General features: G+C 47.8%; 2 protein-coding genes across 10 annotated transcripts in view; one reads left to right on the top strand and one right to left on the bottom strand.

Annotated features, from left to right (window-relative positions):
• Positions 1 to 1,333, bottom strand: part of NMT1 (N-myristoyltransferase 1) — a 30,500-nt gene extending 29,167 nt beyond the window's left edge. The window contains exon 1 of one of the 2 annotated variants that reach the window (XM_024553606.4): positions 1,060 to 1,333. In XM_024553606.4, coding sequence (XP_024409374.2) covers positions 1,060 to 1,190 — 131 coding nt within the window. In that variant the 5' untranslated portion in view covers positions 1,191 to 1,333. Of the gene's footprint in view, positions 1 to 761; positions 892 to 1,059 lie in introns of those variants that run through there. The other variant, XM_024553607.4, reaches the window with a different exon arrangement.
• Positions 1,334 to 1,485: 152 nt separating this feature from the next.
• The window catches only part of DCAKD (dephospho-CoA kinase domain containing), a 35,405-nt gene continuing 21,175 nt past the window's right edge, over positions 1,486 to 15,715 (top strand). For 4 of the 8 annotated variants that reach the window (XR_011650417.1, XM_045190021.3, XM_071219399.1 and 1 more), the window contains exon 1: positions 9,456 to 9,567. The gene's annotated coding sequence lies outside the window, so the exon portion shown is untranslated. Of the gene's footprint in view, positions 1,612 to 9,455; positions 9,568 to 11,945; positions 12,090 to 15,715 lie in introns of those variants that run through there. The other 4 variants (XM_053911086.2, XM_053911083.2, XM_053911085.2 and 1 more) reach the window with 4 other exon arrangements.

The following is a 15,715-nucleotide window of genomic DNA, read 5'->3' as shown; positions in this document are numbered from 1 at the left end:
AAACCGCTTTAATAATCCTATGTTCTCCCATCTCTACAAGGTAGCAGGATTTTTAAAAAGACTTTATCCAAAGATCTCAACCTTCTACCTTACCTTCAGGAATACCATCAATACAGCAAATGACAAGATGGCTACGAAAATCAGACCAGTCTCAGCGGAAGTTACACGTCCAGAACACTCCCTCCTGACTTTACCTTTAAAAAAACTTATATAAATAGGGAGAGTGAGCGCCAGCTCCAGCCATTGCAACAATGTGAAGAAAGAGGAATGACGGGGTGTGGCTCACAAGAGTGAAAACTGATTTGGGAACAGAACTCAACACTCGAAACATTTCTGCTGCGGAAGGGACAAATAGTTACTAGTTGGCAACACCCTAAAGTACAGGAGATGCAGTGTTAAACCCACCTCCAAACACTCCAAGAAGCATCATCACTCAATTTCTTGAAGCTTGAGGCTACTTTGCAAACTTAACGGAACCAATATGCTGGAAGACCTAATTATATATCGTTCAGGAAACTTACGGATTTGGAGCAACAGGCACTGTATACCTCAAAACATTATTATACAGTAATTACGCAGGGTTTATAAGATGAGTTTATATTTTGTAGCGACATTTTACAATATAATTATGGTCTGTATAGCCTCAATTTCCTCATGGAGATGAACGGCCGCGAAATGTTTTATTACTCATTTACCGCTGATCACGTTGTTCCCACAATACGTAAGTTAACATTCCCTTTGAACTGTACTGTTATACTGACCTGCGTTCCGCCACCTAAAACCATCGTCCTACAGGCTCTCTTCCCAGGACGAGCCTGAAGCGCACATACAGGAACTTTTATATAATAAAAGTATTGAATGTCTCCGGCCCTTAATACACTAGACATCCACCTCTAGTAAACGACAACGACAAAAACCAATCGCCGGGCAGGATCTCGATGTCTCAGCCAATAAAAACATGGGGGTGGGGTTACACTAAGCTCCCGGTGACTTCCCCGCACCCCAGAGACCCAGGTTGTGGGAGGCTGAACAGGAATTGAACTCCGAGGAGCTCGTTACCCGCGGTTGTAGCTGTTGTCCTCCTCGTTCTCGCAATCGCTGCAGTGCTCATGGCCGTTTCCGTTCCCGTCCATCATCTGCGGCCGCGGAGGAGCCGGCGACTTCACTGCTGTCTCACTCTCGTCCGCCATCTTCTGTTCCGAGGGCCGGCCTCCAAGCCTCGCTACATGGGGGGCTCCTATTGGACGAGGGGAACTGGCGCTATCTTCTGGGTTTTGTAGTTTTTGTGGCGAAGGGAGCCGTAGCCAGGCGCGGCTGATTCCCGGGAAACCGGATCGAGGTGACTACAATACCCAGAAATTACGAGGGGAGGCTGTCCTGGGTCGCGGCCTAGCAGCACTCGGAAGCCGTGTGCGTTCGGCCGCGCTGCGAGGGCTGACCCTGCGACCCCGCGGGTCGTGTAGCATGCTGGGACTTGTAGTTCCATGCTCGTTCAGGGTTTCGGCCGGGGAGGCTCGAAAATCCAAGCTTTGACCTCACCCTGCCCTTGCTAGTTCCGGGGCCAGAGGTGAGCCGTTGTTGACCGCCGTTAAGGACTGTTACCATTTCCGGGTAAGTCAGAGAGCCTGAGACCCGCGGGCGTGCCCCACCGGCAGCCCGAACGCATCAGGCCTTCTTCCAGGGGCTTTCCTGCAAGAAACCAGGTTGGCTCCTGGCCGCCTTCCTTAAGGCCTCGCGAGAGATGGTGGGTTGTGGTGTGCGGAGCCCTGATTCAGACCCAGGAGACTTGACTTCCCGGTCAGGCCTTCCCTCTTTGGACCTGCAGGTACCGGTCTCCGAAGCTCTGCCGCACACAGCGTCCCTTTCATTCTCCGCAGCAGCCCTCCGCAATTACTCTTAATTGAGCCCTTCTACACCAGGCTCTGTGGTAAAGATTTCCGAGCTGCTTTTTCAGTCCTCTCAACAAGCCTAGCTTGTGAGCTCCTATTCCCCTTTTTTTTTTTTTTTTTTTTTACAAACGAAGAAATGTGGCTCAGATTAGTTGGTAAATTGCAGTTACATAGCTAATAAGTGGCAAAATCAGTATATCAACTTTAATCTGTCTGCCTATAGGCCCGCTTAATTCTTTACCACTACAAAAATCCCATTGTCTCATACATCACCGGAGGAAACCAGGTATTAGAAGGTAATTGCAACATCTTTGTGTATTTTTAGCCTTGACTGAATGCTTCAGTCTCTTGGGTCTCACCCTGTGATTGACTAATCACACCTGAGTTTTGTTTGGTGTTTTAGAAACTTTATTCAGATGAGTAGTTTGCAAAGCAGGGAAACGCAGCTTCTGCTGAAAATCGAAAGTGCGCTCTGATACACGTTGAGTTTTGCGGAGACGGCCCAAAGACGTGGTTCCCGTTCGGAGAGGTTTCCCGTTAGGGTTGGGTTGTTGTGGATGGTGAGGGAAGGAACTTCTTAACATCCGAGAACTTCTTAGCCAGAAAGGGAAATGATCTTTGCTTTGGGAAAACGTTCCCCATGGTAAGAAACAGTTCTCCTCTGACTTAGGGAAACAAAACAGAGCTAAGTATTGTTACCTCTTAGTTTTTATATCAGTGGCAAGAGTGGAAGTAAATATGATCCAAATCAGGTAGTCGCCACTTGTTTATATTTGACTTTGGACGGCAGTCAAAGACACGTGCTCAGGCTGAGAGCTGTCCCCTACACTCCTGTCTCAGGGCCACCTTACCTGCAGCTGCAGACGAGTGGAGGAGGTCAAAGATGATAATAGTAAAGCTTTCCGTGTATTACTTTCACCCGTTGTAGCCCCTGTGACCTTGTGAAGTAGGTAGGGAAAGGGACTTGAGGAAAATTGTGCTTGGGGGGAAAAAAAATCACAATGATATCTAGTTGCAGAACCAGAACCCACGGCTGGTGTTCTAGTTTCCAGCCTTGCGTTTTCTTTTCTCACAGACACACAGAGGGTTAAGGGACAGGGGGGAATAAAGGTGCTGGTTTCTGTGGACCCCACCATTCTCGTAGTTCAAAGCTTAAGTAAGACATTCTGCCCTGCGTGCTACCGCAAAGTGCACAGTTTTTGCTCAGGGGCGAGCCTCTCCTGGGAGGCAGGCAGGCAGTGGGACCCTAACTGAGCTCAGAATGCAAATACGATGCCAAAGTTCTGGAATCCAGCACCTCTGAGAAGTTCAGAATTAGAAGGGATGTAAGAGAGGCTCTTATCCCCTCTCTCTTAGGAGTTTTCAAGTTAGAATCCTCACAGATTTTGTAGGATCCATGATTTCTCTATAATAAAATGTAAACTTTATGTTTTTAAAAATAAATTGAGTATATGTGACTTTTCTTTTTAATGACCACTTGATAACTGAATATTACCAGTTTACTGATAATATAGTTAAACTATAATATAGTTTACTATATAATATTACTGGTGCCTAAGTTTACTTTTGAGCTTACAGTCACAGTGCAATATAGAGTTTCCTAAATTTGGTCTATAAATGCTTTCTTGGGGCTTCAAGAGTTCTCCTGTTTGTTCTTCCCCACTCGCTCATAAGAGACAGCCTTGCTCTTTCAGACAGCTCTCATTGGTGGAAAATTGGCCATGTTCTGACTTACGGGGTTATGTAGAAACATATGATCCTGTGTCCTTCTAGGTAGTTGTGACATATTCTACCATTAATAGCTGCTTACCTAAAATTCTTCTTTTTTCCAAGGTAAACATTCCCAGCTTCCTGAGCACTAGAATAGCAGGGTTCCCCCATGTACCTCTGCTGGCTCTTCTCACCCACCTGTCCTGGCAGGAGCATTATAAGAAGGAAGTGGGATGCAGTAGGGCCCAGAGGGTACCTGAGGGATGTGCCCCTGAAATTCTGCAGGTTCTGGAAGAATTGGCTCCTAGTGAGGACACCTCCACTATCCTTTCACGGTTGCTCCTGGGCACAGTAGGTTAGAGTGATTATGAGAACTGCCTGGGTTCTAAGTCTCGACTCTGCCTTTGCCTGATGAGTGACCTCAGGCAAGTCATTTAACCTCTCTGAGCCTGAATACTGCCATCTGTAAACTGAGACTGTGTACACTAAACTCTCTGTAAAGTGGCTGGGACCATCAATACCTGTAAATCATTTCCCTTCCCAGGAAGCCAGCAGTACTACTGTTAATGCTCAAAGAAAAACTCTCTCATAATGTCAGGACCTAGAGAACAGGGCTAGGCCAACGCAGTCCCCACCCTAGCTTCATTCCATGAGTCGGTCAGCACCCAGACTGACTGTTACAGAACGGTGTATAGGAGAGTGGGGGGCACAGGATGTTGCACAAGGGAGAAAGGGGTCCTGGAGGGAAAGACAGCCGAGTTTTCATAGGGGAAGCGGACGAACCAGGGCGGGTATTCTAGGCTGGAGGTCTGAAAAGGCCGTCTGCGTGAGCGTAAGGTGCTTTTGAGGTGCTACAACAAGGACGATGTGACTGGAGCTTCGAGTGAGGAGCATTTTGGAAGCTGAGGCTGGAGAGTACTCAGGAGTCAGACCCTGAGGGCATGTGGGTGCCACGCTGAGGAGTTTGGGTGTTGTCCTGAAGACTTGGGAGCCACGGGTGATTGTTAGCTGGGGACAGATAGGATCACGTTTTTGTTGGAGGACGATGGTACTCTAGGGAGCCGACTGGATGTCCTGGGAAAGAGTTTTTCTCCCCTGAAGAAGAACAGGGCTGGTGGGCTCAGTCATGAAATGAGGGATGGGGAAGTGGTCTTAGGCAGTGTCCTGTCTCTGCTGCAGCTCGTTTTTGGGAAGGGTACCCTTCCTTCCTATGACATCCCCTGACACCTGAGCCTGGAGCACAGTGGGTCCAGCCTTTTGCTCGTGCTGTGCTGTGTCAGAGAGTGCGCCACGCATTCCCTGCCCAGAAGGGAATTCTGGGACATAGAATTTCACATACAGTGAAATCCCGAAAACCGGGCTCACCCGAAAACAAAGTATTGTAACAAGGCCTGACTGGATATGATGAAATGAGCTAGATAGGTAAGCTCATTGAAATTGGGGGCAGGGCGAGGGGTGCAACTCTCTGGGGCTGCATGGTTAGGAAAGGCTTCCTGGAGAAAGCAGACTTTGAACATGGCAATGGAGACAGCTTAAATCCTGGACCCTCCATGATAGCCTCTGAGGGCAGGCCCTATAGACCCGCTCCTAAGCTTAAGTCACAGCCTTGCTTTTGTTTGTAACCATTCCCCCCACCCCCCACAAGACCCTACATTCTGTGAGGGCAGAGAACAGACTGGATTTTCCTCACCCCTGTACCCCTTGAGCCAGCACCCCTAGGCCCTCCGTGTTTGCTGGATTAATTAATGTGTGAGTGAGTAAGTGAGTGAGTGGTGAGAGAGAAGGGATAAAGCCTTCGGGGGGCAGAAATGATACAAGCAGAGGGCGGAGGCAGGAACACAGTGTAGGCGCCCCTGATGTGTGTGCAAGGCTGCACTGTCCACAAAATGCACTAACATAACACACGGTCTTGTTTGACCCCTCACGTCAGCTGCCTTGTTGACCCTCTGCAATGAGCAAGGCAGGTGTAAGTCCTGTTTTACGACAAGAAGACAGTAAGTTCAATGATTTGCCCCAAATCCCTGCTACTTAGTGTGAGTCCAGACTCGAACCCGGTGTTTTAACAAAAAGTCTGCGGCAGTAACTAAATTCCCATCCTCCTGGGCCTTTCCCCAGGGGAACGTGGTGAGACATGTCCGCGGCGATCAGGGGCCGAGTTATGGGAGGCCTTAAGTTTCAGGCTGAGGAGTTTGGACTTTTATCTTCTAGTTGGTGACAACCTTTAGGAGTTTTATTTTTTTGAAGCTGTTTAATAAAGGATAAATATTAATGGTATTTGTGAGGTACAGTGTAAGTTTAATTGCACATTAATATTTATTTAAAATAAACATCTGAAAAGTAAGTTTAATTTTAAGAACCAGGAGTCAAAGAAGTCATCTCTCCGGGATGCAGAGGGTTGCTCATCACACACGACTTGGGGCTGCACTCTATTCCAGGCGTCATGCTAGATGCCCAGGACACAGAGGTGACCGAGATGCAGGTCACTGTCGGGATGAAGTGCGACCGTGGGAGCAGCTAGAACCAGCTCAGAGTTCACCGTTGCCGCCCCGAATGATGGAGGCTTTGTGTGTGAGCTGCAGAAGCCCTGGTGGCAGCGCCCACAGCAGCCCTGCGGCCTTTCCTCTAAGGCCGTCCGGGAGCCGGGTGCAGCTGCTGCCGACAGATTGGACCGCGAGGGTGCCTCTTAGAAGACGAATCCCCCACTGTATTGATGGAAACTGAGTATCGCTCTGGTATGTCTGGAGTAGGGAAAAGATCCAGACCGCACACCGCAGTTATCTGTAAGCTGTTTGATGCAGGAAGGGGGCTGAGCCGTTCGACCTGGTCCTGCGGGATAGGTATTAGAATTGGTCCGCACGGCCCCATGGATCAGAACTAGGAACGATCTAAGGAAGAGCTTTCTGACAGGACTGGAGTTCGAAGACAGCATGAAGTTGTCTCAGAAATCAGCGAGGGAGTTCCCTCCTGACCCTGGACATGTCCAAGTTCGTGCGGGAAAGGTGATTTGGAGGAGTCAAACACTGAAGAGGTGTTTGGACCAAATGGGCCCTTGGATCAGGAGATGCGATCATCCTGTTTAGTGCGCGGTGCCTGCTATTGACGTCAGGGAGAAAGGTCTCAGTAACTGAAGTGAGCAGGGAGAGAGGTCGAATTACTTCATCCCTCAGTGTCTTGGATCCCTACTGTGCGGGGCACTATGCTGGGCACTGGGGATACCAAGGGTGAAGGTAGACATGATTGCTACCTTGAAGGAGGCAGAGCGCAGGAGTACAGTTTAGGGAGAGGGAAAGGGGTCAGGGCAGGAGTTCGTAAGGACCACCTACTGTATGTGAGGCACCATGAGATGCTGTCGTGTGTAGTAGCCCCCTCTTACCTGCGCAGGGCACTTTCCTCCCAGTGGATGCCTGGAACCGCAGATAGTACCAATCCCTATGTTTGCTATGCTTTTCCTGTACAGACACACCTTTTCACTTAAAGGAAGCACTTTACAGCTTCTCTTTGGTGTATCTGAGTTGCCAGCATCACTGCTCCTGGGCTTTGGGCCCATTACTGAGTAATTATTAAATATTATGGTATCAGATGGGTACTAGATTTATCGGGTGAGCACTTCATAAATTATGTAAATGTCTAATTATTTATATGGGTTGAACACCTGAAACTAATATATTGTACTTAAATGGTAATTGAAAACTAAAAACATTAAAAAAAAATGGAAATCCCGTGACACCAACTACATGACAGGGTTAGAGAAAGCGAGCGTGGAGAAACATTTTCAAAAACTCAAGTAAAAAGTGTGAGCCAAGAATTTCAGTTTTAAACTTTCAGAACTTAAGACATTTTCTATTCAAGAATTCTTACTGAGGATTCCACTAGGGGTCAAGTTTCATCCAATTAAGAGATGATTGGAATACTTCGGCAAAAGAACAGATAATGAAAATTGAATAGGTTTAATTATAAATCTAAGAGTGAAACAAAAATGGAGATAAGCGTTGAAGCACATTCTCTGACAAAGTAGAAATGCAGCTTACGTTGGGAGCCCAGGGGAGATGTAGAGTAAGTTCAAAGATTGGTGCACAGGTCATGGGTGGGAGTCAAAGGATATTGAACTGCAAACTGGATAATGGAAGCCTGAGTGGTAAGGCTGCTGCAGAGTAAGAGCTGAGATCCTCAGGTATTCCAGGGTACACCACCTCATCTATCCTAGTTGGTGGATTCACCTAAGCTTTCTTATGCTCTGACCCTTGTGGTATCTTTTAAACATTTTAAGTATCAGATAAGCTCTATACTAGACAAACCTGAAACCTGATTAACTTTAGCTTTAAATCCTAGCTCTAGAAATCACTTGTCTCTCTCTATATATGCCCCTTAGAAATCTAGCCTTTCCCTGGGATAATCAGCAACCCCCTAGGTGCAGAAGACAGTATCCTGGATCTGACTAATGGTCACACGGGCCAGACCTCTGTCAGGCTGAAGATAACATCTTTCTCTTTTTTAAAAAGATTTTATTTATTTATTTTTAGAGAGGAAGGAAGGAAGGGAGAAATAAAGGGAGAGAAACATCAATGTGTGGTTGCCTCTTGCACACCCCCAACTGGGGACCTGGCCCACAACCCAGGCATGTGCCCTGACTGGGAATCGAACCAGCAGCCTTTTGGTTCACGGGCTGGCACTCAATCCACTGAGTCACACCAGCCAGGTAGATATAACATCTTGACCTAAGTTATGTTTCAGGTCCTGAGCCCTAAGGTGGGATGACCCCTGGCTACTTTACCATGAAACCAGACAAAGGAACACTGGAACAGCGGTCAGAACTGTTCTCCAGACCTGAAAGAATGATTTGTTACCCTTACTTAAAACTGATCAGCTCCCAGCACGACCCCAAATCCCCTATCCCATGGTGTCTTGTGATTGTGCCCTTTATAACTTGCAACGTATACACCATGGGGGAGTTTTGGGCTTTTGAACATTAGCTTCCCATTCTGCTGGGTGGTGCCATTTATAATAAAATAGCCAATATTTCTCCACTGCAAAAAAATAAAATAAAAAATAAGGATCACTTGAACACAAGCACTGTGATCCTATGACAGTTGATCTGATACTGAGTTGGCTCCTAAGTGACTTACACGTGGATAGTGTGGATAAGCTGTAAAGGGGTAATTCACACCCTGGGTGGGATGGAGCAGGACGCATGAGATTTCATCACATTACTCAAAGACAGGCAATTTAAAACATGAATTATTTATTTCCGGAAGTTTTCCTTTAATATTGTTTAGACTGAGGTTGCCCGTGGGTAACTGAAAGCATGGAAGCAAAACCGCGGATAAAAGGGGGGGCTGCTGTATTTCCAGTTTTTTCAACAAGTGACACAGCAATTACCTGATTTATTACAGGAGACGGGATAAGAGGCTAAATGACTTGATAGACTTCTGTGAACAGAATCTGAGCTCTGCAGCCAACTGACTTTGTAAGACAGAGCGAACTGGTTAATTTCTAAATTATCAGTTTCCTCTTGTGTAAAGTGGGGGCGGTAACGGTATCCACCTCAAGGGCTGTTGAAATTCAATGAGATAACTCGTACAGAATCTGTAGGTAATCTGTAGGCTCTTAGGGTCTGGCAGGTAAGGATGGCTCAGTTAACTACCATAGCTTTGGTTACTTTTGCCAGAGGCCACACAGCCAATGATGGCCAGGCCTGGATTTGAAGCTAGTACACTGCAAGTCGCCCCCTAGCTTCCCACGTGGGAATGCTCTCGCTGCGAGGGAGGAATTACTCTAGGATCCCCACACTGGCCAGGGCTCTCGGGTTGCTGTTACCTGGCCACGCCCAGCTCCCCCGCCCCGCCCCTTCCGCTGACAGGACTTCCGGTACGCGTGCTCCCGAAGCCCCGCCTGCCCACCCGTAGTCACTCAGTAAGCGTCCCTGAGATTGGAAGAGCGGCGGCGGCCCAGGTCGGGTCAGAGGCCTCGGGTATGTAGCGGCCGCGCGGGCGTGTGGGTGATAGCGCCCAAGCCCCGGGAAGTGGGCGGGCCGGCGGGCGGCTCCGGGTTTGGCTTTGTTTTCTCCCGCGTCTATAGGCCAACTGGCCTGTGTCCCGTTGCTGGGCCGGGCCCTGGGCGCGCAGAACCGCAGCCCGAGGCGCGCCAGTCGTGATGGGGTCTAGAGTACGCGCCTTTTTTCCCAAGCCTTGGTTACAATTTATTGAGCACATACTACGTAGCAGTCATTGGGTCACTTTTACATCTACGGCTCACTGCCTTGACAGCAATCCTACTAAGCAAGGTGCTATTTTCCGTGTTTTACAGCTGTGAAGAAAGGTTTACAAGTAGAGAGAGGCGGAAAACGTGGGTTCAAACCCAGTTTCAGCCCAAAGCCATTTTATTGTAGAGCTTTCTGGTCATTCCTAAATTTGATTTTTGAATCCAGTCTGTGCCCTTTCCTGTTCCCTGACTGCGTACCACTCCGACTCTGAATTTACTCATCTGAAAAGAAATGAGGATGATACTTGTCTCAGGATGGATGTAAAGTTCTGTGCTGGGTAGCTCCTGTTTTGCCGAGTGATCGTCTTCGCTCTTCAGACAGGTTCCCCTCCGCTTTTCTCTTCCCCCGCTGGCTAGACTACTTGGGAAGTTTTAGTGAAGACCCCTCCCCCCACCCGCTAGCCAGCTTCCCAAATGGAGGCGGTAGCACCTTTGGCGTTGAGTTGGTTCATGAAGTTTTAAAATATTTTTCTTTCTTGCTCACTTATGGGAGAATTATCACCCAAATTAATAGTGACATTAAGTCCTAGTTTTAAACTGAAGGAAATGGAAGACTTTGAATATGGGATGGGGAGCTGATTTTTCGTAAACAAATCAGATTGATTTGGCGGATTGCAAACGCAGGCCTGGGAAATGGTGGAATGCTGGAGAGAGCTGGCTGATGAATAGAAAGTGGACAGGCCAGTTTGGGTGGTTTTGTCTTAGCAGGGCCCTAAATTCCCCCCAAATCCTCTTCTGTCTAGAGCAGTCAGAAATGTTTCAAGGGTTCAGAGCCTTTCCCTGCCTGGACCATTAGAAGAAAAGATTAGGGCCGATAGCTGAAGGCAGGCAAGTAGGGGGTGCTTAACTTTGTTTTGAAAACTACCCACTTGCACATTTCTAGGTAGCTAAATTTTTTTCTGAAGGTTTCAATAGCTGTAAAGGATATGATTTGTAGTTAATTGTAAATATTGGTATTTAAAAAATCAAATTGTTACATCAGGAATGTAAATCTTCAGTGGACCCTAAATACCAGAGTGATTTGATTTCCCTCATCCTTTGGGGAAAAAAAATCCATGAGCCAGTTTTTATTTAACATTTGAAGGTTTACATCGTTCCTTTTTCACCCTTGAACACATACTTCCACTTATTTCCTCCATAGAATATTTTCTAGTAGAATAGATTTTAGGATTGAAAGCCTTTGGTTTGTTGCCCTACTAATCTGCAACAAAAATACCTACAAAAATTAAAACATTTTTGAAAATTGTGTTGTGGTCATAGCAAACATTTTCCTTGAGATTGCATTTTTAGAATTTAAAGTACACAGTTGATCAAATATATTACTAGTTTTGATCATTTTTAAACAAAAAGTTTTCTATGAAATGCTTCTCTTCCTACGCTGCGTGGAACTTCTTCAGTTCAGACATTCACACGTATGTATATGCTGGATTCAGCATAACTTTTTTACTCCATGGTTGTAAGCATTGGCAAAGTTGGTTCACGTAAATAAATACACAGGAGTTAAAGGCGTTTTGCTGTGGCAGTACTACTCAATTCTTGGAACATCTTCTGAGTTATGGGCCAAAAAATCACAGTGGTCTATCACTGAAATCATTTATTAACGACCTGTCAGCTGACAGTACTTTCAGGTCCTCCTCTAATTTGATCAAAAGCAAAGGTTTGGAAACCACCTGACTCAGGAGGATTTATTACATCATCACTATGGGCAGTCACAGTCTCAGCATGAATACTGCTATTTTGAATGGCCCCTTTGTGGGGCCAGGGGTATTTGCACTGTGGGACAAAGCACCTTAGTAACATTTGCCCTGGGTGGGTAGTTACGCCTTTTTTTTTTGAAGCAGTGGGAGGTGGGTGAGTATGAATGGGGGGCCTGGGAAAAGAGAGCCTACAGGGAAAAGCCATGGCTGGTCTGTTCCCATAGGAAGAAGGTGTGGAACTGAGTTGAAATTGACTCCTTTTAAACCATGCGTTTGTGCCCCTTGCAAAATCTTAATGTATCCCGGCTTCTCATTCCCTAGTATGAGGACCGCCTGGAACTACTGTGGGTAAATCCCTAACTTCTTTTGACTTCCATTTTTTCACTTTTAGAATGAGAATAAATTGAAGAACTGGCTTTACTGGTGGTTCTGTTGATCAGGTGGCATCAAGGACGTCCCTGACACATGGAGAGCACTCCATGCGTGGCTGCTCTTATGCTCTGGTTCCTGCCTGGTGGGAAGTATACCTTCCTAGGTACTCTGCCTCAGTTTCTCTGTCTGTGAGCCCAAGATACTGTCAGCCCAGGGAGGTGTGGGTGGGAAGCAATGTGAAAAGATTTTGTGATTCTCATAGTAGGTTTCCTAGACCACATGTGCTCTTATGTTAAAATAATTAATGTTGAGTTCCGGCTTACCCATGAGCTGGAAATTTTGCTCCATGCTTTACGTATTCAACAGATCTTTTGAGGGCTTTCTACTTCCAGGCCCAGTTTTAAGCACCTTGGCTACAGCTGTGCCCAGATTCTAGGAAGAGAGGCAGGTGACAATAAATAAGCCCGGGCACTCAGTACATTGGGCAGAGGGGAATTGATGTGCTGTGAAGAAAAGTGAACAAAAGGAGAAAGGAGTGAAGTGGGGATGCTATATTATATGTTCGGGACAGTCTGGTACAGGGGTGACAGTGGGCCAGAGGAGGGAGTTGGCCATGCGGTCCCCTGAGGGAAGAGCTTTCCATGGGGAGGGAACAATGTGTCCACAGGCCCAAGGTGGGAGTGCACCAGCACGGTCAAGGAGCAGTAAGGTGGCTGGTGTGTCAGGCGGGGCCTGATCAAGGGGGAAAGTGACGGGAGATGCCTACAGAGGAAATACCCACGGCTGTCGTGAAACCCCTGTAGGAATCTGTAAGGACTTAGCTTGTGCTCCAAGTGATTGGGGACCCATTGGAGGGATTTGAGCATAGCGGTCACATGAGTGGACTTGCATTTTTAAAGGGTCACACTAGCTTAGCTGCTGTATTACGAACAGACTGTTGGGAACAAAGGGGGCAGCAAGGAAATCACTCAGAGGCTGCTGCAGTAATCTAGGAGCAGGATGGCAGTGATAGGTGGCACCAGGTGTCTGACTTGGTTGTGAAGGTGGGAAGCAGAGCTGGCAGGGGGCGCTGATGGGTTTGAAGGAGGAGCCAGGAGGACACTCACATTTTTGGCCTGAGCAATTGAAAGGATGGAGGTGCTATTTAGGGAAACGGAGTTGACTGCAGAGACTGACGGCACACTGAGTTGCAGAAGATGAGGTGACCATGACGTGTGTTACCTCATTTAATCTTGACAAAACCCCTGTGAGTAGTCACTGTTAATCCCATCTTACACGCAAGTTAACGGAAGTCCACAATGCTTGGGTATTGCCCAAGGCTACACAGCTCATTTAAGGGACAGAGCTGAGATGTCAGCCAAGGCCTCTGTGACTTCGGAGTACCCAAGAGATGGCATTCCCTTTGATCCCTTTTCTGTATCCATGCCAGCGTAGTAGTCCAGTCCAGTCAGCCTCCCTGCTCACCTATAAGCGCTCCCAGGAGTACTGGTTTGTGCTTGTCGAGAGTGCTCAAGAAGAAAGACCTGTTCCCTCCCTCCCCTTGGTGTGGGCAAGGGGAGAAGGGAGAGGAAGACTGACTGCCAACGCCTTCAGATAATTGGCAGTCTGAGGAAGGTGGTGACTTTTAATAGACTTAGCAGACGAGGGTTCTTGGACTCAGGTTTAAACAGCAGCCTCTCACCAATAATACAAGATTAGGAGTGGGGAAACCATAGCTAAAAATAGCATTTACTAGTTAACTGGAAAACAATATATTTTTGCAACCACCTCTTCCACAAGAAAATAATTGGGTCCCAAGACAGGGAGTGACTCTATTCATGAATGATTATATTGATCATTGGAGCAAAATGGCTACCTCCCCCATTTGGAGCGCAATTCAGAGGAGAAGCACTTGGCTGGTCAGACGTGCCCAGTATGAGATCCTGAGAGGCCACAAAAGGAGGAGGAAGTGAAGCTGCCAGCTAATGAGGGAACCAGGTCCTGCTCCTGCGCCCACAGGTATGGGCTGCTGCTGGGGGGTGCAAAGCGATAGAACCGTTTCCAACTTAAGTCCCAAGCTCTCCCAAGGGAGGAAAGAAAGAAGACCCATTCAAATACCGATTCCTTGTTCTGTTTAACCCATTGGGTGTTTTGTTTCCCTTTTGTTTTTTTCCAGGAGGGATTTACTAGCAGCGAGCAGCATGGTCTGAGGGAAAAAGGAGCAGGCTGGGAGTTTGGGTCCAGCCTCCCCTTTGCCCCTGAGAGGAGAATGTAATCCCAGGTGTTTTCCTTCTCCTTCCTTGGGCATTCAGTCATTCATTCTATCATAGTTATCAAACACTCTCTCATAACTAATAGGGAACATTGGTTGAGTGCTTAGCGTGTGCCTGGTGCTATTCTAGGCACTTCGGGTGTATTAACCCATTTATCTTGCACGGCAACTGAGCATAGGTGCCATTAGCTCCGATTTGCAGATGAAGAAACTGAATTGAAGAAAGGTTCAGTAACTTAGTCATCTTTCACCTGATAAGTGACACACACACACATTGGACGCTGTTAGGTGCTGGAGACGAAGGGATACGAAAGGGATACAGCCCAGGGCCTCATGGAGCTTGTTTTATATAATGTGTTGGAAACAGTGAAACAAATATTGTAAAAGTACAACGCCCAGTAGGTACAAGGGAAAGAAAGGAAACGGAGTGGTGGGCGGTGTCAGGGCCTGGTCTGGGCTGGAGGGAGGACCAGGCTGCTCTAAAAGGAGCGGTGGCTTGCTCGCTGCTGCTTTTAGGGCCTCACTCAGAGAGACCTTCCTGTCCTTCATCTGAAACACTGATTCCCTCCCCTACTTAGCACCTTAGCACCACCTCCCACCCCTCCTGGGCAGAGGGTGTTGAGCTTTATGGGGGGCAGGCGTGCTTGTTTTGAACAGTTTCTGGTGCCTGACAAGTTGAAGGAATGAATCAAGTTAGCCAGATGGTGAGTGTGGTGGGCAGGGGCCTCAGAGGGACGAAAGCGCCTGCGCCTTCAGGGACAGAAGGCAGGTGTATGACAAGCTTAGGAGTGATTTAGGGGCTGGAGGGGTCAACAGTGGACATGTCACACGGGGCCCAGAGACGTCTGTGAGGAGCTATAGCGGTGGAGGAAGAGCGCAGTGAAGGTTTTAAGTAGGAGAGTGATGTAATCAGGTGTCCTTTAAGCCCTGACCCTGGCTGCCTTGGGAGAAATAAGGCTGGGGCTGGAGGGTCAGGGCACAGGAGACTGCAGAGGTTGGGGCATGAGGTGCTGGCGGCCCAGGTTATCGGTTAGAACTCCGCAGGCAGAGCACAGCAGGGCACGTGTCTGGAAGCCTGTGAAGTGGTCCACTCTTAGTTTCCCCTAAGAAACATGGCCAGGGGAGATTCTAAGACAGACCATTCTTCCCTGAAAGGGTTTTCTTTGTCTCCTCCAGGCTGTTGGGGCCCAAGGGGTAAAAAACCCGAAAGGCAGTTTGGAGAGGAGAGGCTCATTCAGAGGGCCCACCATTTATGGAGCACAGTAGAATTGCGCTTCACTTTACAGCCTAGATGCCACTTCTGACTCCAGTCCTTCCCTTTCTTTACGCCTTGCTGCCCCTCCCTGCAGGTGGAGAATAAGGGGAAAGAAAGGATTGGATGTGGTTCCCTTGGGGTTGGAGCCCCAGCTTGGCTGATGAATCCCAGGCCTGGGGTGGGTTCTGGAATATGGCTTCCATTCCTCTTGCACCAGGCATCAGCTTTTCTTCCTTACTATGGAGCTCAGTGTCCTTCCTACAGCCAAGCCAGTTCTCTGAAC

Source organism: Desmodus rotundus, chromosome 9 (assembly GCF_022682495.2).
Source record: "Desmodus rotundus isolate HL8 chromosome 9, HLdesRot8A.1, whole genome shotgun sequence".
Lineage (NCBI taxonomy): Eukaryota > Metazoa > Chordata > Mammalia > Chiroptera > Phyllostomidae > Desmodus > Desmodus rotundus.
This window is presented reverse-complemented; position numbering and strand designations above follow the sequence as displayed.